The 25,209-nt window shown below is 41.1% G+C and overlaps 1 protein-coding gene across 8 annotated transcripts in view; it reads left to right on the top strand.

The window, feature by feature from the left end:
* The window catches only part of bbs9 (Bardet-Biedl syndrome 9), a 112,114-nt gene that overhangs the window by 30,933 nt on the left and 55,972 nt on the right, over positions 1-25,209 (top strand). For 7 of the 8 annotated variants that reach the window (XM_027142658.2, XM_027142655.2, XM_027142659.2 and 4 more), the window contains 6 exons: positions 1,943-2,047; positions 7,430-7,444; positions 8,893-9,033; positions 10,863-10,958; positions 11,140-11,312; positions 12,830-12,982. In XM_027142658.2, coding sequence (XP_026998459.2) covers positions 1,943-2,047; positions 7,430-7,444; positions 8,893-9,033; positions 10,863-10,958; positions 11,140-11,312; positions 12,830-12,982 — 683 coding nt within the window. The remainder of the gene's footprint in view (positions 1-1,942; positions 2,048-7,429; positions 7,445-8,892; positions 9,034-10,862; positions 10,959-11,139; positions 11,313-12,829; positions 12,983-25,209) is intronic. The other variant, XM_047806181.1, reaches the window with a different exon arrangement.

Raw genomic sequence — 25,209 nt, 5'->3', positions numbered from 1 at the left:
TGCGAGTGAGGGAGAGAGAGAGAGAGTGCGAGTGAGGGAGAGAGAGAGAGAGTGCGAGTGAGAGAGAGAGAGAGAGAGAGAGTGAGGGAGAGTGAGTGAGAGAGAGAGTGCGAGTGAGTGAGGGAGAGTGAGAGAGAGAGTGCGAGTGAGTGAGGGAGAGTGAGAGAGAGAGTGCGAGTGAGTGAGGGAGAGTGAGAGAGAGAGAGTGCGAGTGAGTGAGAGAGAGAGTGCGAGTGAGTGAGGGAGAGTGAGAGAGAGAGTGCGAGTGAGTGAGGGAGAGTGAGAGAGAGAGAGTGCGAGTGAGTGAGAGAGAGAGTGCGAGTGAGTGAGGGAGAGTGAGAGTGCAAGTGAGTGAGGGAGAGTGAGAGAGAGAGTGCGAGTGAGTGAGGGAGAGTGAGAGTGAGTGAGAGAGAGAGTGCGAGTGAGAGAGAGAGAATAAAGTAAATAATGATTAATCATTATAAATAATTAATAATAACAAATATTAAATAATAATAAATAGTTGTTTATTAGCTGGCCGTTTAAGTGTAACGTTCTCACTGAAATGCTCTTGATTTGTGTTTTTTTTACTTCCTGTGCTAGATCTCAAAGTCATCTTAAGAACAAGCTAGAAAGATAATTAAAAACAAATAGATTAGGAGAAAATGGCGTAAAGGTGGTTAGATGTGTTTCTGCTGGCAACCGAGGGTTCAAATGTTTAAAGGAATCTGTAGGTAATAATAACAGTTTACGTAAAGTGACACATTTATCACAAAAGAACCTTCTCAGGAATGTGACAGGAGTATTTTTATTGCTCCGGTCTGAGAAAAGGAATCGGTACAGATCTAATCATTAATCCGAAGATAAATCAATCTGACCTAAATCGCACTTTTTTTTTTTCTTCTTTTTTTTCCCTGTATTGTCTTGCTTTGAGGGAGAGAAAGGAATGGAGGACTGAAGATGGAAAGACATGAAAATAGTGGAAGGCGCAGACTGGTAGAGCACTTAATCTCTTGGCTGTTCTCAGGAATCCTGGGACATAGCTGCAGCTCGCTCACCTGTGCTGGCCCCTAACACATGGCTCGTTAGTTCAAGAGCTGATGCGAGAGAAGTGTGTGTGTGTGTGTGTGTGTGTGTGTGTGTGTGTGCGTGCGTGTGTGTGTGTGTGTGCGTGGGAAAGATTTGAACATACAGTACACACACTTTCTTATATAAAACAGACAGTACTTCCAATCTTTTCTTTATCTTCCTTCCACCTCACTTCACTTATGATGTTAAGGGATAAAAATGCAACCTCCATTCCCTTCTTTCTCCTCCTGTGGTGATCTTTTGGAGATCCTGGGTCTAAAACATTGCACTTAACATGTCATTAAACATCAACTTCTCAGCAAGTTATGAGCAATATCTTTACCGTATCATGTATGGGTTGAGGGGTGCTGTATGATTGGGGGAAAAAACTGTAAATGCAAAAATAAAATCAAAAATAGAATTTTTTTTTAGATATATTAATGAAAAAAAAAATTAATAGTGTATATATTTTTTCTGTATTAAAGTTTTGTCATTTTTGGTCAAACCTTTTGCTTATTTTTTCTCTTTTTTTCTATATTAACTAAGAAATTGTCTAACAAACAAATAATAATAATAATAATAATAATAATAATAATAAAAGCACAGAAGCACCTAAACTTATTCATGACAAAATCCAGATTATCTAAGAAACACCACAATTAATCTGGGATTTGCATTTTAGAACCTGATTGGCTCGTATGTTTTATGATGCAATAATACTCAACTCGGGTTTTTCCAGGTTTTTTTTTTGCCCCATCCTTTTGTGCGTGTGTGTGTGTGTGTGTGTATGTTTGCCACTCACCCCTCTGATACGGTTTTGTCGTATGGGTCACATTCTTATCCACGTTTTTTTTTTTCATTTGACCTTTAGTCTTGTGTATGCTTGTGTCTGTAGGGATCGGCTCTCAGGTAGCGGTGGCATTCTCAGCTTTTCTTAACGGCCATTATACGCCAGCTGACCTGAGCGGTGAAGTGGCCGTGTCCTACAGTTCACCCACAGGTACAACACACACACACACACACACCATTCTATAATTTCTGTATCTGTAATTATGTCTGTTATTATTATTATTATTATTCCTCTACACAAGCCAGCGATTAAACCCAATGATATGATAATAATTACAGATATCATAATCATCTGATCTCCAATAACAATAATAATCCGTATTCTGAAGTGTATATTTGCACCTATTGTTTTTTCTTTTTTTAATCAGTTTCTTTTTTTTTTATTTCAATTAAAAAAAACAAAAAAAACAACAACTTTTTTAAAAATGTGTCCACATTCATTTGAGGCACTTTTCAGAAGAATGGTCTATTGTAAAAGGGTCTTTCCCTTTAGTTTTGCTAACAGTACCAAATTAGAGATTCCTTAATACTACAGAATTCTTGATTCCGATTTGTCAGAACGTTCTCCTTATTATTTGTAACGATGTAGCTCGGACAGAACCCGAAAAGCAAATCAAAGGTTTATATTAATACGCTTATTCTAATACCTTATCGTTTTTATACACAGGGACTTAGTTGTTTAGTGTACTGTATGGCCTTCACTCCACATTACTATGAGATGTTTATTTAGCATTACTGTGAGGAGTCTGAAGGTTTATTGCGTAATAAATGCCATTATCTAAACGTATTATCGCTTGCCGGGAGAGAGTGTGGTGAACATTTAAATGTAACTCCAAATGGAGAAAAAGTACGTGTTGTTTTTTTTTTATTTCAATATTTTATCAATGTTCCCTGGTATAAGAGGAACAAAAATCTTATTCCAATAATAATCATCAGTAATTCTGCTTCACGTCTATTTCTCTCCTAAAGCAGCAGGTCCCAATGTGTTTAAACCTTGTGTCTAACAGAATTATTGTTATCTTATTATGTAAACGTATTATTTATTTATTTATTTTTTTAAATGGGATTTATAATGTTTATAATATCGCACTTCCAAGACATTTTAGAAACCATCACGTCGAATAATAAATAAACGGATTTTACGAGACGGAAAATCCTTCGCCGCTTTAATTCTGACGTGACGTAAATGCCATTTTTGTTGTCGATCCTAGTCGTGAGACCTTCTACAGTTTGTCTATTTTTAGAGTAAAAAAATTCTCTAATACAATATATCAACTAGCTGCCCAGAATATTAATATCGATAATAATATAAATCTATTATTCTATCTGAATGGCTTTGCCAATTCTACTGACTAAACCTATCCAGCAGTTGACACTTGAAACGAACGTTCGGGGAAACTCCATGCACGCAAGCGTGAGAGGACGCTTCTGGACCCAGACGGTGTTCACGCTCTGGAAGACATTATCCTTGTCCCTCAGCGAGCCTCTTTACTGTATTTCAGCGCAAATGTCACACTGCTTTTTACGATTATTTTGCTCAATCGAATGCTTCACGGAGAAAAAGTGAAAAGGCCGCCGTTTGTGCCGTTGTTTCCTTTGGACGCCGTATAGGTTGGCAGAGGCTCATGGAAAGCTTCCTAAACGAGCTTTAAATCTGGACTCTTTTTCATTTTACGATTATCCCTCTAAAAATAAGTGAGTGGAAAGGCTGTCCGTTTCACAGGCGGCTCAGTCTGACATATTAGATCACAAGTGGAACTCGGTTCTTTCTTTCTCACACACAAACCCTGGCACATTGGACATTCAACACTGACTTGTTACAGAGAGGGGAAACCCCAATCACAGGCAACACACACACACATGCATATAACCTTATAGTCCTAAGTTTTGTTCCCACTTTAGGAAGTGTGTACTATTTATTTAATTATTTTCGGTAGACACCATTATCCAGAGCAACTTATACAGTATTCATCAATTTGTTATACAACTGAGCAATTGAGGGTTAAGGGCCTTGCTAAGAGGCCCTGGGCTTCGAACTCACAACCTTCTGATGAGTTGTCCAAAACCTTAATCACTGAGCAAGCTCGTTTAGTTATCACCTGCTTACATCACTCCTACAGCATCCTTTCTTTATTAGTCCCAATGAAGGAGGTGTGTCCTTTCTTTATTAGTCCCAATGAAGGAGGTGTGTCCTTTCTTTATTAGTCCCAATGAAGGAGGTGTGTCCTTTCTTTATTAGTCCCAATGAAGGAGGCGTGTCCTTTCTTTATTAGTCCCAATGAAGGAGGCGTGTCCTTTCTTTATTAGTCCCAATGAAGGAGGCGTGTCCTTTCTTTATTAGTCCCAGTGATAGAGGCGTGTTCTTTATTACTCCCAGTGAAAGAGGCGTGTCCTTTCTTTATTACTCCCAGTGAAAGAGGCGTATCCTTTCTTTATTAGTCCCAGTGAAAGAGGTGTGTCCTTTCTTTATTAGTCCCAGTGAAGGGAGCATATCCTCTGCGTCAGTCCTAATGGAGAACTTGTGCCCTCTGCATCAGCACTACTTAAAGAGTCTTGTCCTGTGAGTTTGAGTGCCTGTGAAAGAGGCGTGTCCTCTGAGTGTCAGTACCAGTGAAGGAGACATGACCTTCACCTATACACCTAAAACCATGGGCAGAAGTCACTTTATTCCCAAACCGCTCTGGTTTAAGGTTTAAAACCACATACTTCAAATTCACTCACACTCACGCAAGGTCTACAGGGCAGCTGCCTGTGTCACATTAGCACCTGCTGTCACCATGCCAGCATGACTCTTAACACCCTCCACATAACCCAGGCCAGAAAAAAAAAAGAAAAACAAACATCGGTAAAGGGATTAACATCTGTCAAGACCACTTAGAAAACCACTTAGCAGGGATTTACGCAGTTTTGGAAGCCTTGTCTGGTGTAGACGCAATGACGGACTGCCGCAGCAGCCTTGGCATGTTTGGGTGCGATGCAGCTTTCTACACTTTCTTACCTTTTAGGCATCCGCCATCGAATCCTGTGCAGCAAGTGCATGAATACTGTACAGCATCTCTCAGCGCTAGGCTAAAGTCAGCACTAACCTGCTGCTTTGGCAACAGGAACAAGCACACAAAGCCAAGTGCCAGATGTTGGATTTCATCAGCTCTAACGAAGCATGAGATACACAACAAGAAGCATCAGAAGGCATCATACAAACTCATACAAACCTTACACAGCACCCAACACTCAGGCATATGAAGCAGGCCATGTACTGTACAGTAAAAATCACAGACAGGGACCGTATCTGTTGATGCATACACATGTAATGCATATATATATATATGTGTGTGTGTGTGTGTGTGTGTGTGTGTGTGTGTGTGTATATATATATATATATATATGTTATATCATATTGATATATGTATATATCATATTCAAACAAAACTATACAATGTACAATACAATATATGATTTTGCTGAATAGGGCATAAAGAAAAAAAAGAGCTTGACGCATCCGTTGCTTTTCAGGAATTTATAAGGGTCCATGCACCTCATGCACATCAAGAATTCTTTCAGTCTAATCAATGTTTTTTTCTGTTCTCAGCGTCTGTGGGATATTCTTGATTACTGTGGACAATCAGTTCTAAAATGTTGAACGTAGTTTAATATATGCACAAAACTGGATTTCTGCAAAATTTGGTTTATGGGTATTAAAAAGCAAAACTAAACAACAGCAAAAACACACTTACTTATAATTATTTATTACCGTCTATATTACATATTTTACAGTAATACAGGGTTAAAAAAAAAAAGACTTTTAGCTTTTTTTCCTAACATCTCGCTCGCTGTAATATCTTGCATTTCATCAGTATCATTTTCCACATGATAAATAACTGTGATGTCATTTCTGTTGGCATTTTTTACGAATTTTTTTTAAACATGTCCTCTATGTCACCTATAATGTATATCAGCCAACTGATTTTGATCTTCACGGTGGTCATAATTGCCCGTTCAGATCCGTCTACTTCAGCCAGCGAACCCAAACAAATCTCCAAAAGGAACTTTGTCACCTCCAGTAATAAACCCTTAGGGTAAGAACATGTTTGTGTAATCTGAAACGTGTCCTATAAGTTCCTTAGTGGACTATCTGGTCCTAGATCAGTGTAAAAGGACCTTCAGCTGTAAGCAATTTTAATCTGTGATTATTTCCAGGTTAAAAATTGACTTCTTATGCGGCGCTGACAGATTTAAACCTAAACTCGCCAGCACTGTAGGTAACGCTGTCGAGAGACGTCTTGTGTTTTCAGAAGCGCGGTTTGAATGACTGATGTGGCCGCTACTTAAAATGCCTAGCTCTATACGCAATGGCAGTTTTTCCTTTTAGCGAATAAATAAAGAGGCGAGGCCCTTCCAGGGAGGCACAAGGGTTCGCCGGGGGTGGTTAGAGTTTCCGTTACAGCGGGAAGGAGGTGTGTATTCATAGACAGCCGTGCCACATCGAGTTCTGAGACATTTCAGCTCCATTCCAACTTCATCTCAGGTGTTATTTCAGAAGGTGTGACATGCCTGCGAATACTGAGTGTCGTGGCAGCTATTATTGCCCCGAGCAGAGGAAACCTAAGAACTTAAAGGCTTTTTCAAAGAGGACTGATGTCCTGTCAGAGAGAAAAGTGGGGCTTTTACAGTGAACACTAGTTTTCTCCATCCACCTTTTGACTCTTGTGTGGACTTTTGAAGCGGGTCAAATGCCCATTTGTCCTAAAAGAAGGGACAGAATTCCCATACAGAAAGTGTATAAGTCAAGGATTTGTGTTATTGTGTGAGTTGGCTGTGTCTCGCTTAATATTTACTAAGTGTCTAAAGTATTTTTCTTTCTTCCAGTGGTTGTGTCTTTAAATAATCACTTGCATCGAATTGACACGTTTCCACAAGGTCCTCTTTCACCGAACTACATCAACTGCAGACTTTTTAAGCTGTTTATTTTTTATCTTTAACATAATGTAGGGAACTAAACATATAATAACACAATATTTGGAATGAAAATCTGTATAGAAAAAAAAACATCAGCGGATACTTTCTGTTTAAAGGATCGGTACCCCATTAAAAAAAAACACACAATCTTTAGTTCTAGTACTTCGCCTGTTTTTTTTTTTTAGTAATAGTACACAAATGATCATCATTTACAATTTTGCACTAAACCCACACAAAATACTTCATAACATTCAACAGCCGTCTCTCCATAAATCAGCTTCACATGTGTTTGGTTAGAAGTCAGTTAGCAACACGTTTGGCTTTTACGTCCCTTTAATATATACACCGTAGGCCTTAGTTTTTTTTACTGGGGAAACATAGACTATATCAAAGCACCGAACGTATCCATGTTTTTGTACATCTTTGCCTGCACATATCCTCCATCTCCAATAATGTGTTAAATACATTGTTTTGTGTGCTGGGATAATGAGCTACATAATGCAAACTTTGTTTTGGCTTCTCTTTCTCTTTTTTTTCTTCCCTCTCACTCTCGCTCACTTTACGCTGCCCATGACAGAGCTGAACCCTGCAGGTGAGTACCGCCACTGACAGGATGGACTAGAGCTGTGTTTATGTTAGTTTGAAACACAACACACACACACACACACACACACACACACACACACACACACACACACACACACACACAGACTAGACTCCATTCATACTTTCATTACTTTCATTTGGTCTTTCACTTACATGCTGTTATGTTATGGATACATACAGAAAATTCATATTGACGTTGATTGTCACATGAACCACGTAACCATGAAAACACCATTTTGTTAATCAGTGGGAGCCTCAGCATCAATTTTTCAAGGTCCCTTTACATATTTTTGCTTTTTTAAGAATGTCTTTGATGGTGATCAGGGTCGCTGTAGACTTTTGATTTACGTGTATTATTGACCTGTAGACCAAGGAGCCAATTAGGAGGTCAGGCGGCAGGATCCTGTGCTCTCATTGCCGTGGCCTGGGTTTGGTTTCAGGTGGTTTGGTTCCATTGCAGGGAGCTAATCAGTGCCGCTCCTAAGTCCTTATAAGTCGGGAGGGTTGCGTCAGGAAGATTGCCATCGATGCTGAACACATTCACGATTCTCTATGAGAATATGGCCGCTTTGGTGAAATCTTGTCTACTGAAATAAGATTTTGTCTGCTCCTAGTAACAGAAGTGATTAGATGAAATTTGGAGGAAGGTGCAGTTTCAGCTCAGGCCTGTGAGTGGTGGTAGAGATCCCATCAGATATGGCAACACTATGACAGATAGATCTGGGCACCAACAGAGAGAGAGTGCAAATCAGATGTCTAACATCCTGACCGGTTTCCAGCAACTAGATGTGTTTGTGAAACACTGGCAAAGATTCTTACAAGGATTTGAAAAGAGACAACAAGCTTTGAGAAATCACCTCAAAATCCTTAACTCGGATCAAGGCAGGAAGTGTAGGTTCCTGTTCGATTCCCACGGAAAGATAAGCAAGAAGATTAGGTAAAGTATATATAGTCTGTCATTTCCTCAGGTTTTCTTTAACCCTTTGCTTTACCACCACCCCTGAAAGATCAGCGATTGCTTTGATCTTGCCACTTTATCCTGGTAAAAGTGACATGAGCTGAGCTGTGTTGAGGCTCTGCTGCTCTGGTTACCTGGCAAGACGTTACAGGACGGGATTAGGGTAGCAGTGTGGAGCAGCAGCTGTTGTTATGTGCTGAATACCTGGTATTAACAGCAAGTTTCTCAGAATCTAGCTAAGAATCAGCAGTGTGTGTGGCAGCATTTTGCTCTGAAGCTCTGAAGGGCATGATCGATACTAGGAAGTGGATTCTTAACACACTTGTTTAAGGATGGACACATCGATCACCTTAGTTTTTAGTTCTACTACCATCTTGATCCAGTTAAAAACTCAGATCTCTCTGGCATATCCTTGCCTTTCTTCTGTCGTTGTGCTCGGCATGTTTTTAAAACGTTATATATATCTGTGCTGCCAGGAGTTCCGCGAGTAGCCCAGTGCAAGTTCGTGCTGCCTCTCTGCCTGGTTTGCTGCCCCACCGCTGCCTCCAAGAACTCCAAGTACAAGATCACTGTGGACACAAACAAACCCCCCGTCAACCTTACCGAAGCCTTCCCAGGTACTCCAACACAAAGTACAACAACACGTCAACACAAACACTACATACTCATCTACATGCATACGAAACCAGTGTGTCAGCATGTGCTATCTCGTGTTATGGACAAATACGTTAAAACAAAATCATCTCTGTCAGCCTTAAAAGTGTTAAAATATCCTGCCAGTTTGCAGCAGAGATCTCCTCAATCTCTTTCACCGAATGCCATGGGGAAGTTGACAAGAGCGTGTTTAAAGCGTGTTGCAAGGCTGGAAAGGACTGTGACGTTGGCTTGTTTTAGTGAGTGCGGCAAACTTATACGAGCGATGTCCATCATCACTTTCTTTCTCGAGGAGCTGCACTGTGGAAGGAAACGGCTTTGGTATCGACTTCCACACGGTCACAGCCAAGTGAAATCTAAACAGTCATCTGGGCTACATCCCCCATGGAAACTCCACGCTGACACACACACACACACAGAGTTTAATACCACCATTTGGTAGAGTGTTTAGTCACCAAGTACACAAGCCAAAGTACAGTATTTATTGAACTTCTACAAACTGTTTAGTAATGTTTTAAATCGGTAGGGTATAACGATGGATATGTTGGAATGGCTTTAAGAAATTTGGTCCAAAACTCCGGAGCTCTACGACCAAAAAAGCTTTAGCCAGATAATTTCACGTATTTAATGCTGAATAAAATAGTGACTTGGTATGTATGAGTTGTTTTGTTTTTTTTCCCCACACGTGATGAAATAAAAAAGAAACATCTGTACTGTACTGTATGTATGTATAAAAGAGATTTGTTGTTCAGTGGGTTCTTCAGCTTTTCAGTAGCAAACTAGAACCCTTATTTTAAAGGTGCTGTATAGTGAAAATTGGCGTTTTCCTGTATTCTGTTGGTTTTCAGTTTGCACCAAATTGAAGCTAATGTGAAATCTGTGACTAGCGTGGTTTCTTCAGTTCAGTAAAGAAACTCTCCCAGACATAATCACTATGCCTTTCATAGCCTATAACTAGCTCTTATCCAACATGAAAGTAGTGGTCTGCCATGTGAATGTACCAGACATTTTCAGACATAATCACTGAACACACGTTTCGGATTTAATTATTACTGCTACGTTTCCGAGCTTCTCCAATGCCAAGATATAAGTTACAGTTTAAAAAAAGAAACTGTATAGCAAGTAGCTTTAGATCTAAAATTAGACGTTTAATGTAGTTTAGACCTAATATGTTTCAAACAAGATATTATAAATCAAATATGTCTGGAAGTGATGCACGATCTACCAAAGGGACAGTGATGCTGATAGGAAGACGACTTCAGATCTGAGCACCATCGAGCCGGGACCTTTAGCCTCGTTCCTAATTGTAGACTTGTGTTCTAAATATCAGTAGCTAAAGTTTTGAAATCAGCACATCTCTCAGGTCTGATTGGTGACAGGAGCATTGCTGTGTAGTAGTTCTTCCATCATTATCAGCTGCGTATGATGGGTTATCTATGCGCGGCTGTGGTGAGCGGGTGATGGAGGGGACAGCAATGGAGCGGCAGACAAGGGAACGCTCGGACTCTGAGATAAAAGTAAGGGGACGAAAGCTGGAGGACAGATAAGGGGCACCGCCATTGTGCTCACTTCACCTTGACTGGCGTCCTGTAGGGAGATAAGAAGGTCTATCTCTGTCTGACATCCCTCCTGGCACACAGTGGGGCGGTCTGAGAAAGATGTGTATGAAAAAGAGAGAGGTGTAGCAACAAACAACAAGGAAAACGCTGAAGAAAACAAACCAAAAAAAGGCTGTTTGTTTTGTTTATTGCTTTTATTAATTGCTCACTTTTTCCTACTTATTTTGATGAAGAGTTTTCAGAGAAGGCAGAGGATAAGGAGGGTAACGCCCTAGCCTTCCAGTTTATCGCTGGTTCTCGGATCACTGTGCTAGCCTCCAAAACATCCCGTGAGTGGCACACACACACACACACACATAAACACAAATATCCATCAGGAGAAAGAGTCATGTGATCTGCTTTAAGTTGGCAGGGGTTAATTACAGGTGTTGTGGAGAGCCAGGCAAAGGGTGATGTCACTGATTTGTGTGTGTGTGTGTGTGTGTGTTCCTGTATGTGGCCCTCCTACAGAGCGTTACAGGATCCAGAGTGAAAGCTTTGAGGATATCTGGCTGGTTGCCAAGGAACTGGTGCAACGTTTCGAGCAGCATTTTGCCAAAATTGGAGTCAAAGATTTCCGCAGCAGCTTTTCCGGCCCGATCCCACTAGCTGAATTCTTTGAGACTGTGGATCACCACTTTGAGGTGAGATGTTACGCTCCAAGGCACCATTAAGTCTTGAGCGACTTTATCTAGCTACGATAAGTTTTTATACGAGGAAATACGAAACCAGAAGTTTTATTTAAAGACAAATAAACTGCAACGTTCATACAAAAACAAGACACTTACCGATAACCTTTCAAACAGGTCGATGTCATGAACTCTCAGATTGCTGATCTGAACAAACGAGAGGAAATTTTCCAAGAGGAAAGTTAAAGTGCATTGCATAGGCGTGATCCAAACGACACAACTAAAAACTTCCACTAATCACGCGGAGCATCCGCTATGCAAGTTTCTTAAGCTGATACTATAGAAATGATAACATATTGATAACATATTGTTTATATTTTTGTTACTCAGCCAGTTGTTCTTGGGTCTGATGACCCGCTGCATTTTTGGGTTTTTAATTCAACACAATCAAACATTTTATGTTAAAATACTCTACAGAATCTCTGGAAAATTGTCCGTAGTGTGTGAGTGAATGAGAGTGTGTGTGTGCCCTGCGATGGGTTGGCACTCCATCCAAGGTGTATCCTGCCTCGATGCCCGATGACGCCTGAGACAGGCACAGGCTCCCCGTGACCCGAGAAGTTCGGATAAGCGGTAGAAAACGAACGAACGAATGAATGAATACTCTACAGATGTTTACTTCATCCCAATTACAAGCAATATAAACAGCATATATGGTTAATATTTGTGCTACTCATTTTTTGTTGTTTTTTAATAAAGTGTAATAAAATAAAGAAAATCCAATTTAATCAAGTTATGAGTGGAAAAAAATCAACAAATTTACAAGGAAGCAAAGTTTTTCAAAACTATTGATGTTTATGAATATGGGTCCCACAGACCCGAACAACATACCAAGGGTTAATATAAACTCGCATGTACAAGCCGTGGTGTTTATAGAAAATTAATCAAACCATCCACATTGAGAATTAACAGCACTTTAGTATATAGGTGAACTACTGTAATAACCTATTCTATAGCTTGGCTAGAATTATAAAACATCTACCTAAAGAAATGTATAATTGAATAAGTAATTTGATACGATTAAGTTTGATACAGTTTCTATCTGAACATGTTTAATAACCTGTTCAGTGGCAGACAATCGACTGACCCATGTGTCGGTTAAAGGAAACCTTTCTCGAAGGAACAGAGTTCAGGTTACACATTTATAATGTGAGGGTGGACAGGAATACAGTACAACGAGACATAAATTTTGTTGACAATAATAAAGGTGACATTAAATGTTGCTTGTGCATGCTTGTAGCTCGGTTTACATATACTTCTACCTAAACAGAGCTGTTTAAACAGCTCTCCGAGTTTAGGGTACATGTAAACAGTTCAGTCGGAACCTATTTGCTCAGACTGATGATAAACACCGCTAGCAGTGGCCTTTCTTAATAGTCTGAGGATTTATCCCTACACACATACACACACACACACACACACACACACACACTGAAACATATGCAGTATTGTTGATTTTGTGTATGTTGCAGCTCAGAGTGAACGCGCAGAAGTATCAAGACCTGCTTTCAGAGCGAGCCGTCCAGTTCAGAGCCATTCAACGGCGACTGCTCACACGCTTTAAAGACAAGACTCCTGCCCCGTTACAGAACATTGACACACTCATGGAGGGCACTTATCGTCAGGTCAGTAGACACACACACACACACACGCATATACACACACAGACACACACACATCATCATCATCTTACTATCTTTTAACACTGCAAGGACCTTTCATTGACCCTAATTTATTGGCCAAATGGAAAACCTTTTTTATTATTATTAGGGGTCAAGCCCCGACGGGGCGTAGACACCTATTGTTATTGTCGGTTTTGTTATTATTAGGGGTCAAGCCCCGACGGGGCGTAGACACCTATTGTTATTGTCGGTTTTCTTCTTCTTGTTATTATTATTCTTCCTCTTCCTCCATTGAAGTCAATGGCAGCCCATAGAACCGTATGTTGGAAAGTTATGTAATTTGGCACACATGTAAAGGCAAGTCTTAGAAGTTACTCTATCAACTTTGGTGTGTCTAGCTCAAACCCTTTAGCGCCACCAACAGTCCAAACATCCAATTATGTTCATGTTCATAACTGCTGACTGGTGAGGCCTAGAGCCGATTCGAATGCACCATATGACATCATTTCTGTCATGAATACCTTTCCGCCATTATGAATTTTCCGTAATACCTACTTTTTCGAACTCCTCCTAGACCGTTTGTCCGATTTGCATGTCCTTTGGTATGTAGCATCTAGAGACACCCTTGACAAAAAGTTATCAAAAACTTTTTGATAGACCAATGCCTTCTCGTATACCGTGGCAACGTACATGGTGGCGAGCATGCCAAAACAGACGTGAGGCCGTATCTTCGCAAAACTTATGCGTTTCGACACAAAACTTTGTATATGTCATTATAGTCATGACCTGAGGGTGCAAGCAACGTTTCGTGACAGCGGCACCTAGTGGCCACGAGATGTGAAAAATAGCTATTTTCGATAATAACTACTGCAAACTTGAGTCTAAAATCATGAAGTAGGTGTTGTTAGACTCCTTGAAGCATGCTGAGTCAAACGATACCAAACCGTCGCAACATACATGGCGGCGAGCACGCCAAAACAGACGTGAGGCCGTATCTTCGCAAAACTTATGCGTGTTGACACGAAAGTTTGTATATGTCATTATAGTCATGACCTGAGGGTGCATGCAATGTTTTGTGACAGCGCCACCTAGTGGAAATGAGATTTTTAAAACAATGCCATATCGCTACGAAACTTGGTTTGGTTCATCAGCGACATGTTCTGAGCACACCTGATCGGCTTGACGCCGGAATGGCTGCTTGCAGCTATATTTATTATTATTATTATTATTGTTATTATTGTTGTTATTATTTTATTTATTTAAAGAAGCAGACACTGAATAAAACAAAGAAACAAAAACAACAGTTTAGTTAAGCAGACCTGCTAAATGTCTCAGTCTCTCAGTCATTTCTAACATTTTAAGAACAACTGGCCTGTCTCCACCAAGATTTTAAAAAATGTAGACAGACACACATTCTCTCTCACACACTCACACACACTCACACACACTCAAACACTCTCACACACAATCTCTCTCTCTCACACACACACACACACGGAAATATTACATTAGTGGGACACAGATCACACACTGACTTTGTGGGGATTTTAGTACAACATGGACACCTGTATTTAGAGACCTGACTTATATACAAAATAATAACACAGACACACACACACACACACACACACACACCCCACTTAAACAGACCACACACATTCATGTAAATCTGACATTATTGGGACACAGATCACATATTAGCTTTGTGGGGAAATTAGTACAACATAGACACCTGTATTTAGAGACCTGATTCATAGAAAATGACATACACACATACACACACACACAGACTCATACTTGCACATGCACAGAGCCTTGCACTGAATGAGCACAGATTTATGGCGTCTCTCTAATGGGTCTCTTGATGTTACATTAGCCTCACAGCTAATAGCTCAACCTTTCACTCATGACTAACATTCAGTAGGCACATATGGTGCTCTGCTTACTATAAGCTTGGTGTGTTAGAACTCCAGTTGTTTTTTTTTTCTTTTTTTCATGTGCCGTCATAAAACCGATTAGCACTTTGTGAGACCTGTGTGTGTTTGTGTGATTACAAAGTGATGGTCCTCTGAAAGAACTGTTTACTTCAGTGACACTCCCTCTCAACGAGCGGCTATTTGCATTAGGAAGACCGTGATTAAACGCGCGGACGTGTCCTTTTAAAATTGTGCGGCTGTAGATTTCAACAAAAAATTACAGGAACGGTACAGTAATGTTAGCTTGCCATCGTATAGCAAAACTAGAGGAAAATTAACTTCCTCAGAACATCAGTGAGCTTTCAGACAAAAGCTTCTAGCCAAGTCAACTACAAAGGTTCAGCATTGAACACTTTATAGTGACTTCTTTGTAAGGATGTAATTACAGACTTGAAGGATTTTTCCAGACTGAAGTCTTGTGAAATTCAAACACTGTCATGTCTTCACCACTTTTTTTTTTAAATTTTTTATTTTTTTATTTAACTAAATAGGTTTCATATAAACAGCCCACTCTTGGGCTATTCACAGTTTTGGAAAGAAAAAAATGTTTTGACAGCTCTGAGTGTCTGTGTTTATGAGGTATTACACAATGTCGATCCGTGCTGAAAAAATGGCCCTCGGAAAGTTGGTTAACAGTCAGCGCTGTAATTAAAGTGTAATTTTCAAGTGTAATTAAAATGTAATTTTTACCCAAATTAGGTTTGTTTTCTTCTTTTTTTTTTCTTTTTTCTTTTTTCTTTTTTTTAATTTATCGACATATTTGAAGCAAATGTTCGCATTTCTGATAATTTGATTGTTTTCTTTTTGGCTTTACTTTATCGCGCAAAATGAGGACCTTAACATGTGCCTTATCAAACATGTTCTTCGTTGATTTCCAGCTTACAGGAATGCAGGAATTTACAATTAAGCATATCCTGGAATTATGACTCAAAATACTCAAAAGCTACAAAGCAGAACAATTTCTTTGCTAAATGAGTAGCTGAAATAAATTGAAACAAAATTAATAGCTTACTTTGAAAGTGTATGCCTCGTGTAATACAGTACACAGTAGGTGTGTGTGTGTGTGTGTGTGTGTGTGTGTGTGTGTGTGTGTGTGTGTGTGTGTGTGTGTGTGTGTCTTCCCATCTCTTTTCCCAGTGATTGTCCTGTGAATGGTGTGCGGGATAAGGCGACACTCTATACACAGTAAAGTGTAATGTATACACACATCATCAGAAAAGGGACATATTGATGAGTTGGCAGAGTGATGTGCACTCTGTATAAATAATTCAGCTCTTTTCATTTGCAAACAAACACACACACACACACACACACACACACACACACACACACACACACACACACACAGATAGATGCATTTGAAGGGCTACAATAAGGCTGAAAACTATCTCTGATTTTTTGTTTGGATTAATTTATAGTTTTGTTCTCATTACATTTCTTTTTTGATTTTTTATTTATACATTTGTATTTATTTTAGTGCATCTTCATGACATGTCATACATGTATAATGTTGTAGAATCTGTAATGTCTATGGAGAATTCAAAACTGTTAAATAAACGTCTTCACATTCACCATATCAGCCATCTAATACTGGTCCACTGCTTACTAAAAAAACACACACACACAGTAAGAGTAAGCATTATTGCATGCTAAACATGCAATACATGCTAAACATGCATAAAGAAAGCCCAAATCTGGAAATGAGGTATCTTTTCCCACTTTACCTTTAACTCATGAGGCACTTCTATAGAGTGCAGAGGGGTCAGATAAAGGCTTAGGGAGGTGTCTGTTGTGGACGCCATTGAAATTGGCTCTGCAGGAGGCAGAGGCATCTACAGATTGCAGTACCATAACTGCAGAACATGCGTGTAGAAATAGCCTCTGTCATGAACTGTCTTCTCTTTTGGCTTGGAACCATCCCTGAAGTTCATGTCACTCATGCATTTTTGATGAAACTCTTTCACCATACATTAGCAAGCTGTGGCTTGTGCTCTGCAGCCACTATGATGTTCTGCATGTTTGTGGATGGTTAAGATTTCACCTTCTCTCTTTCCACCCTTATATTTTATTCATGAAAGGATGTGTGTGATGGTCCTGTGCCATTTTGATCAGGTCTGCTTTTTATGAAGATGTTCTGGCTGCTCTGATTCTGATTCATAGGCACACACACTTGCAAACACACGAGTCAGTATCCAGGCTTATGACCCAAGGATGGTCTAGTTGGTTTAGTTTTGCTCTCAGCCACTAGCAAAAGAGCTTGGCGATCGTTGTAAGATGGGTCAGAAGATTTAAAGCAAATAAGAAAAGTCTGAGAAACAACAGGGAGAATTTCAAGGAGGGGGGGAATCCCCAGCCGTCTCTATTCCCACAAGTATTTTGCCTCATACTGAAGCCTTAGAAAGACCTTGCCATGCTACCGCACAAGCCTGTTAGGTTCCGTTTGCCTCCCTGTAATTAGCAGCTGAAAGGTGTAAGAGACTGCAGTGTGAGTGACAGGCCTCGGCAAAGGCTCATAATAGAGGCCTCTCTCCTGACATGCTTGATTTATTTGGGCCAAATGGGGCACTAAACAGGTCTAAACGGTTACTAAAAGCACCCAAACAAGGGCCAACACTGATCCTGCTGTCTCCCAGAGACCTGCCATTAATGTTTGATGGTCAGAGATTTGTGTGTGCTGCTGTGACGCCCAGTTCGAGAAGGAGGTCCGTCAACCAGTAGCTCTGTTTGTGTAGCACATGAATGGCCTGAGGGAACCTGTCCCTCCAACCACTCAAAGCTCATCAAAAGCGATACATGTGATACTCCTCAAAAGTTCCTATGCAGCTACGGTTGACATATACATCTAAGGGACTTTGACAGAGATAAATGACATTCAGCACCAAGTATGAGCAAAACAGCTGTCCTGACCACATTCTGGATATATTGTTGTGTCACTTGTCACACTAGAAGAAAAGAGGTTAAAGACGTACCACCCCTGAGCCAATCACATGAAGTCAAGAGTCTTTGTATATGAATCTGTCTGTGTTTACAATACTATACCATCTCTTATCTGTGCTACATTTTAGATCCTGTATGCACACAAGCACAGCGATATCCTTGTGAGAGCTGTCCAGGTGTTTGCCCAAAGGGAGGCAAATTCAGTGGGGGGTTGAAGCCCGGGCATGCTGGCAGATCTTCTGTGTGAATCTCTTGGAAAACATTACACTGACTAAAAAGTATACAGCTGGCATCACAAAACATTGCTGTGCGAGTACGTGAGAAGCAGCAGCCAAAAGCCGCATTTGGTTTCCCATCTATTCTTGCTGGGGTTTTTTCTCTACCTATTAATGCCTGAGTAATGTAATATCTTGTCTCAGTTAGATGGATTTGGGAGCTACAATGGCTGACACTCCAGTGGGAGCACCCTGCTAAACCAGCTCATTTGTGGCCATGTTTCCATAGAATCGGGATCGTATTAAGATACGGAGCATGTCTTCTGCCTGCTGCTCTTTTGTACGTGACTCTAAGTCTCTAGCAGCATGCTAATAGGATTACCTATATTGTAATTAAAATGGCCCACACTCAAAACCTCACAGAAATGGTTTGGTTTATTCAGCCATAACATTTGCATACTTCAGTGATGTGTACTTGTTTTACTTTCTTTACTTATTTCTTTTACCTTCATTCTTTTTTTTTTTTTTTCCTATTTCGGCACATGTTCAGTCAGAATACTTTGGATTTCTAACTCCGATGGTATCTGCTTGTTGTTGAGGTTCCACACGGTTCTGTTGTGGGACTTCTTGGGTAGTTGGAGTAGCAGTAGTGTTCAGTTTTGCCTCTAAGTAATAGATCATGCCTGGAGACTTGCCTGGCAAACTGAGATACATACTTCTCTGTATTCTTGGTTTTTAGAACGAACAATAAACCGTCGATAGGCTAATGTGATGTGTCGGTCTTTTGTAAAGTCATCACCCTGAAATAACTTCAATCCAAATAAAGTCTCTCTGCCATATTAAACATGACCCCCACCACCAAAATGTGACTTAATAGCTTGTGCTATCTTCTTCATGGAGAGATATGCTTTGTTTTAAGATGTACTTTGTTTCAAGACATAACTCAGCATGCTATCACGATCACCTGGAATTCTAGGATATGATGGACCAATGGCTAATTGACACTTTGCACTTGTCCAATTGCAGTTGCTTGCTGCAGATATGCCCTTGAGAACCGAATCAGCATATTTTACATTATAAAAAAAATGTTTCTTTGCAGATATAATAAATGGTGAATTACAGCATTTAAAAGGCATGGACCTGTGACCCATCCAGTGTGTATTCCCACTTTATGCCCAGTGCTCCTGTGATAGGCTTTGGATCCATCACAACCCTGACCAGAACAGAGGTTATTGAAGATGCGTGAATGAATGAACGATTGATTAAAATATCATTCCAACAGCAGATTTTGCAATGGACTGGCATCACACTGTATCTAGGACTCACTCCAGATCCTCTTTGACCATTTGGATTTGCATAAGCAGGAGTGGAACAATAGTGGAATCATCCTCATAGTCAACACTCATCCTAATTGAAGGTTAAACACACTCGTGTATGTGAACAGGTTTGTTTATGGAGAAAGCATATATAGCCCTTGTTGAGAGCTGTGGTTTCACAGGGAAGTTCTTGTCATTAGATTTAAGACTGCATGCTTTGGCTGTTTGCGTTTGTATCGAGGTGCTCCTGCAGTGGAAAACATAGTGATTTACATGTCTTTATGGCTGACCCGCATGAATAAGTGCGTATGTTCCAGTTCACCATGTGTACCTTTCGCAGGTTAGGGAAAGCTGGGAATGAGCAATTTTCCAGGGAGTGACCAAGGCTTTTTTAATGGCGGTATAAAATGTGTCATGGGTAGAAAGTCAGGGGGTTTTAATGGTGATCTCTAAAGGTCTCAGCTGTTACCTTACACTTAGAAAGGCAAGGAAAGAAAGTGTTGCACTCCTGAAAGATGACTTTCCCAAGCCAGATTCTCTAAAGTCAACATGTCCTGCATGTCCACCTTTTGCATTTCCACTGCCTAGATTAGCGCAACAATGACAGATTTATGCGATTACACGTATTTGCTCTGTAATCAGAGGCCCAGCATGGCAAAGGCCAGGCTTCGACGGATATTTATCTTGTTTCTTTAAATTCTGAAGCTGCCTGTGTGTGTGTGTGTTTTCTTTCGTCTTCCTCGAGCAAAGCCGTTCAAAAGAGGCCATTGAGAGAAAAGCAAACAGGTACGGCTGAGCCAAACAGGATCATGCCCTGCAAAAATCAGTGGCGTACAGTCAGCCCACTGTCACCTTGCTTCCCAATTACCATTAGCATTCGCATCAGAGGGAGGACGGAGAGAGAGTAAACGAGACAGTGAGACGAGTGTAGAGGAGATATTCAACACGCAGCACAATCACGCATACAGCAAGCACGCGCCAGCTTGTCGGCATCGCCTCAAAAGATTCCAGATGTGACCTTAGCTGCTGTTAAAGGTTAAACACACATAAACATACTTCTGTAGTTTGTGGCAGGTTCTTCGTTTCCTTTACCAAAGATTCTCTTTCTCTTTTGGCACCGTTTCCTCAGTAGATTTTCCTGGATTTGTGTCCAGGTTTGTATCAAATCTGTCTGTTCTTGCCATCAGCAGTCAGCCATCTCCAGCAGCGTAGCCCATTCTTCTGTTGTCTTTGCCCTAACTGCCCACTCCGGAGAGCACTTTTTAAAGGCGCTCAGTGCTTTTAACATTAATTCGAGCCATTTAACCGCAGTCAAATGACTCTCTGTCTTTTCAGGCTTATTTTATATCAGTCATGTGGCAGGTTTTTCCCCAAGCTTTCCACTTTCCCAGCCCGAGTGCCGAGGCCGCCTGCCTGTCACACGTCCATTAGCGCTTTATGTCGCACATATATCCGCATATATTTGCCCCAATGAGAGTTAAACTACATGTCAGATCTGTTACGCACCCCTGAAGAGCGGGCAGTTTAAGGGCCTCTCTGAGGGCAATGGAATGTCACCAGGGTCTGCTTTCAGGGAAGGGGGATGGCATAAGGGAGAAAATGGAGAGAGGGAAAAGAGATCGAAAGTGAATTAGGTGAATTAGGTTTTGCCTGAACTTAAAAGCTGTGGTGAGAAAAGGTCACATTTGGCCCTATAGACAGGGCGGTGCACTAGTGTCGTCTTTCAGATTGTGTGATTGTGTGTCCTTTGTATATAGAGATGCCACAGTTGCACACCTGGCAAGGTTTCCTTCTGTTTTACACACACACACACACACACACACACACACACACACACACACACACACACACACTCTTGCTTTGACTTGTGATGCACTCAAAGATTGGACTAGGAAAAACATACTAACTATTTGCTTCTTTAATGTTGTGTTGTCTGTTGTTTTAAGGACACAGCCAGACAGGAGAGTGTTATCTCCTGTAGATACACACTGTGGCGTCACAGCTGGGGTTTTGTCTTGTGTTCTTGTTTGTGTTTTTCTGATTTTGGTCATGATTTGCTGTGTGTGTGTAGCTCTTTATGCACGGTCTTCAGTTGTAATGTTCTTGAACGTAGTGACGTTAATAGTTTATTGTGATTATAGTGATTTATTAATATATTACAGATTCCTGAGGGTTCTGTTGCCGGTCCAAATGGCATACAGTCAGCGTAAACTGTATTAGGAATGTTTGTTATCTGTTCATTCATGTGGTTATCCATTCAGCAGCAGTGCAGTGTATAGAGTCATGTAGACACACATCATTTTATTAATCAAACATGATTAAATGGTGAAATAAAATAAGATCTCAGTCACTTTGATGGTTGTTGTTGTTGTTGTTGTTGTTGTACAACCATATCGAGCAGAAAATCATCTCAGAACACATAGTACAGCAAAACCTGATCCCACATTGGGTTAGCCAGAAAGCATAGACTCACCCATTATGGACAGGTAAGAATTGGGCAAAGCTTATCTTTAAGTCCTGTCTGGTGTCCCTGAGTACCCTTAAAAAAAAAAAAAAGCTTTTGTTTTCCTACCATTTTTATGTACGTACCATGCTATGTTTTGTCAGATCCCAAGCACCAAATGTATCTTGGCTGATATTCATTTAAAATGAGTGTAGTAATGGTACAATTGAGGATGGCTGGTTTTAGTGTGTGCGGTGTGAGCAGGGTCACTATGTGGAGGTGGCCTGGCTGCAGCATGGGAGGTGAGTTTGGGCTTGTGATTACAGAGCGGGAGCAAGCGTCTGCTAAAATGAGTAGAGAAAGCTGGCCTAATGAAAGGCCTCCTCTTTGCTTCTCAACGTCTAAATTTGGAAGTACAAATGAACGTACACAAACCTCCAGCAGCCTATCTCTGCAGGTCTGAAGGCACACACGTTCAATTCTAGTGCAGTTCCAGTGATACGTGCAGTTCCATCAGAACACAGCATGGATAGAAGCAGCCTGGGTTTTATTTCATTCATCTCGTATATGGTTTCTTTCTTTCTTTCTTTCTTTCTTTCTTTTTGTCTTTCTTTCTATTTTAAAATATAAATATTCTAGAAACAGAATGTAACTAAACTTCTGCCCTCACACACTCATACACTACGGACAATTTTCCAGAGATGCCAATCAACCTACCATGCATGTCTTTGGACCGGGGGAGGAAACCGGAGTACCCGGAGGAAACCCTCGAGGCACGCGGAGAACATGCAAACTCCACACACACAAGGCGGAGGTGGGAATCGAACCCCGACCCTGGAGGTGTGAGGCGAACATGCTAACCACTAAGCCACCACATGAAAATCCATGTTCACCTCGAGCCCCTGCTGTAGAGGGAACAGAGTGTCAGCCTCACAGGAGGATTAGTAAGAATCACAGGAGAAAAAACAAAGAGCTCTGGCCTTATCAGTTTGTGTGGTTTGGAGCCTTCCATGGCAGCCGATAAGCCGAGTTCAGGTTGCCCGTGTGGGTTGCCAGATGTTATCGCGCGTCAGTCTTTCTCAAGCCTCCCTGACTCCGCGCTCCAAAGGTTCAGTTTATAAACAAGCATTGTCCGGGCCAAGCGACCGGGAGTTATCGAGCCGCGTACTATCTCCACACCGTGACCGAACACAATAGCAGTTACTGTCTAGGATTATTTGTTGGTACGATGCTGATCTCTCTCGATGCTGCTCTTTCCCTCCCCCCCCCCCCACATTTCTTTTCTGAAATATATACAGTATTTGAGCACACACATTTACTCTAACTCTTACTTCCTTGTATAAGCAAAAGTGATCATTTAAAGGCATGCGATATTTCTCATCTCCGATTTTTTTTTTGTGTGTGTGTATAAGGATCCAAAGACAAGCTACATCCTTGAAAAGGTCAGACTCTGCTCATCCTCTTGTTGGCGTTTGAGCTTGACATTCATACAATTCATATCCTGTATCTGCGATTCATCACGTCTGTCTCTACATCTGTTTTTATAGCCACCTATTTAGCTATCTAGCCGTCTGTCTAGAAATCGATCTAGACAGCATCTGCCTGTCCTCTTGTTTCAGTCTCTCTGAATCTGTTCTCTGAATCATTCCCTGATGTGTACACTGTGTAAAGTCAGGACCCAGTGAGTAGTATGGGGATCTCCCATAAAACCAGTACACACAAAGGCTTTCAGCACATAATGTCACATGGTATTTGTTCAGTATCAGTGAATTTCTATATATTCTTTTAGGTTACTCTATTCCTTGTATGCTATACAGTACATGTTACCACACATACACACACACGTACACACAAACACACGTACACGCACACACAGATATGCAAAACAGCATACCATCTCAAAGGTACCCTATTGTCCTGGTTCGTACTGTTTATAGTTAAAGCACTACAAATACCGAGCTTGTTGTTTTATGTCTGCATCCATTTCAGTGTTTTCTAAAACATAATGATAACTAATGTTCCGCCATCAAACCTTAAAATGAACCTGCCTCAGTGCGCCTCAGAGAAAGTCCAACACAGACGGTCCCGCACCTCTGTACAATGTTCTTCTTTCTGTTCCTCCTCCCAAACGTTCCCAAATCATCGTAAGAGCGTCCCGCCAACAACACAGCCTCGCATTTGGATGAGCAGCTTCGACTCCTCAAGGTGCAAGCAAGACCGCAAACCAAAAGCATCCCTCACCCAAAAGAAAAACAGCAAACGAATAAATAAGGGCTGTTTATTCCAGCTGGGGAGATATTTCTGCCTTGCAGCTTGTGGCTCCGTCCCTCAGGAATAATGGATTCGCTTGGCTCGTTCTCTGTACTGGTTACTGGTCATGGTTTGTTTTGGGTCATAAATGTTACATCGGAAATAGATGCTTATATTTAGGCTGTGTAATTTTTACAAAATGCGAGGGTAAGCGAGCGGCCGTGTGTGTGTGTGTGTGTGTGTGGACCACCATTGAACCAGGATGCTCCAGTCAAAACAGTCTACCCAAAAGGCTAATTATATTTAGAACGTTTTAACAACTCCGAATCAGCTCATGTGCCATTAGTTTTCAGTACAAACATCAAAAACCTCAAGTTTTCCCACAAGTCTCAGACCCTCTGCTGAGCATGAACGCTTTAACCCGAGTGTTTCACTGTTCCTTTTACCGTATGAAACAGGATGCAAGGCTGCACTGTGTCTTCTAATCTCCTCTCCCGGACAGTCGGGCCTGGATCCAGTCCTTCACACTATACACACACACACACACACACACACACACTTGCACGCATGCACACCGTCCTGGCTTAAATGTGCCTTTGTTCCTCCTCAGCTGGCATCAATCAGGCCCTGCGCTGGCCCTCACAAAAGCCCCTTTACCACGGCTCAGTTTGCCTTGGCACAACAGCCCGTTTTGTCACCACACACTCCTCTCCGTTAGCAGGCTTTGCTTTCAAAGTCGGCTTCCTGGTTTTTGTCCCTCTGAGACTCAGTGGTTCGCGAGCGATTAAACGTGAGTGAAAACTCCTAGGCGTACAGGTGACAGGTCACTTCAGCAGAGCTGAATCTGTGTGTGTGTGTGTGTGTGTGTGTGTGTGTGTGTGTGTGTGTGTGTGTGTGTGTGTGTGCGTAAAAGGTACAGTATGTTGTATAAATAATGCCATTTCTCCAACAGAACACAATTTCGATATTTTTACTGCACTGAACTGATTGGAAGGCTTTTATCATAAAGTGTAAGCTCTATCTTTTTTTTTTGTTCTCTCCTTCACTCTCAGCTCAGCAATCTTTCCTGTCAACACGGCTTCCGTTCCCTTCT

The sequence above is a fragment of the Tachysurus fulvidraco genome, chromosome 22, assembly GCF_022655615.1.
Source record: "Tachysurus fulvidraco isolate hzauxx_2018 chromosome 22, HZAU_PFXX_2.0, whole genome shotgun sequence".
NCBI classification, from domain to species: domain Eukaryota; kingdom Metazoa; phylum Chordata; class Actinopteri; order Siluriformes; family Bagridae; genus Tachysurus; species Tachysurus fulvidraco.
Note: the sequence above shows the minus strand (reverse complement) of the source record. Positions and strands in the feature narration are given on the sequence as shown.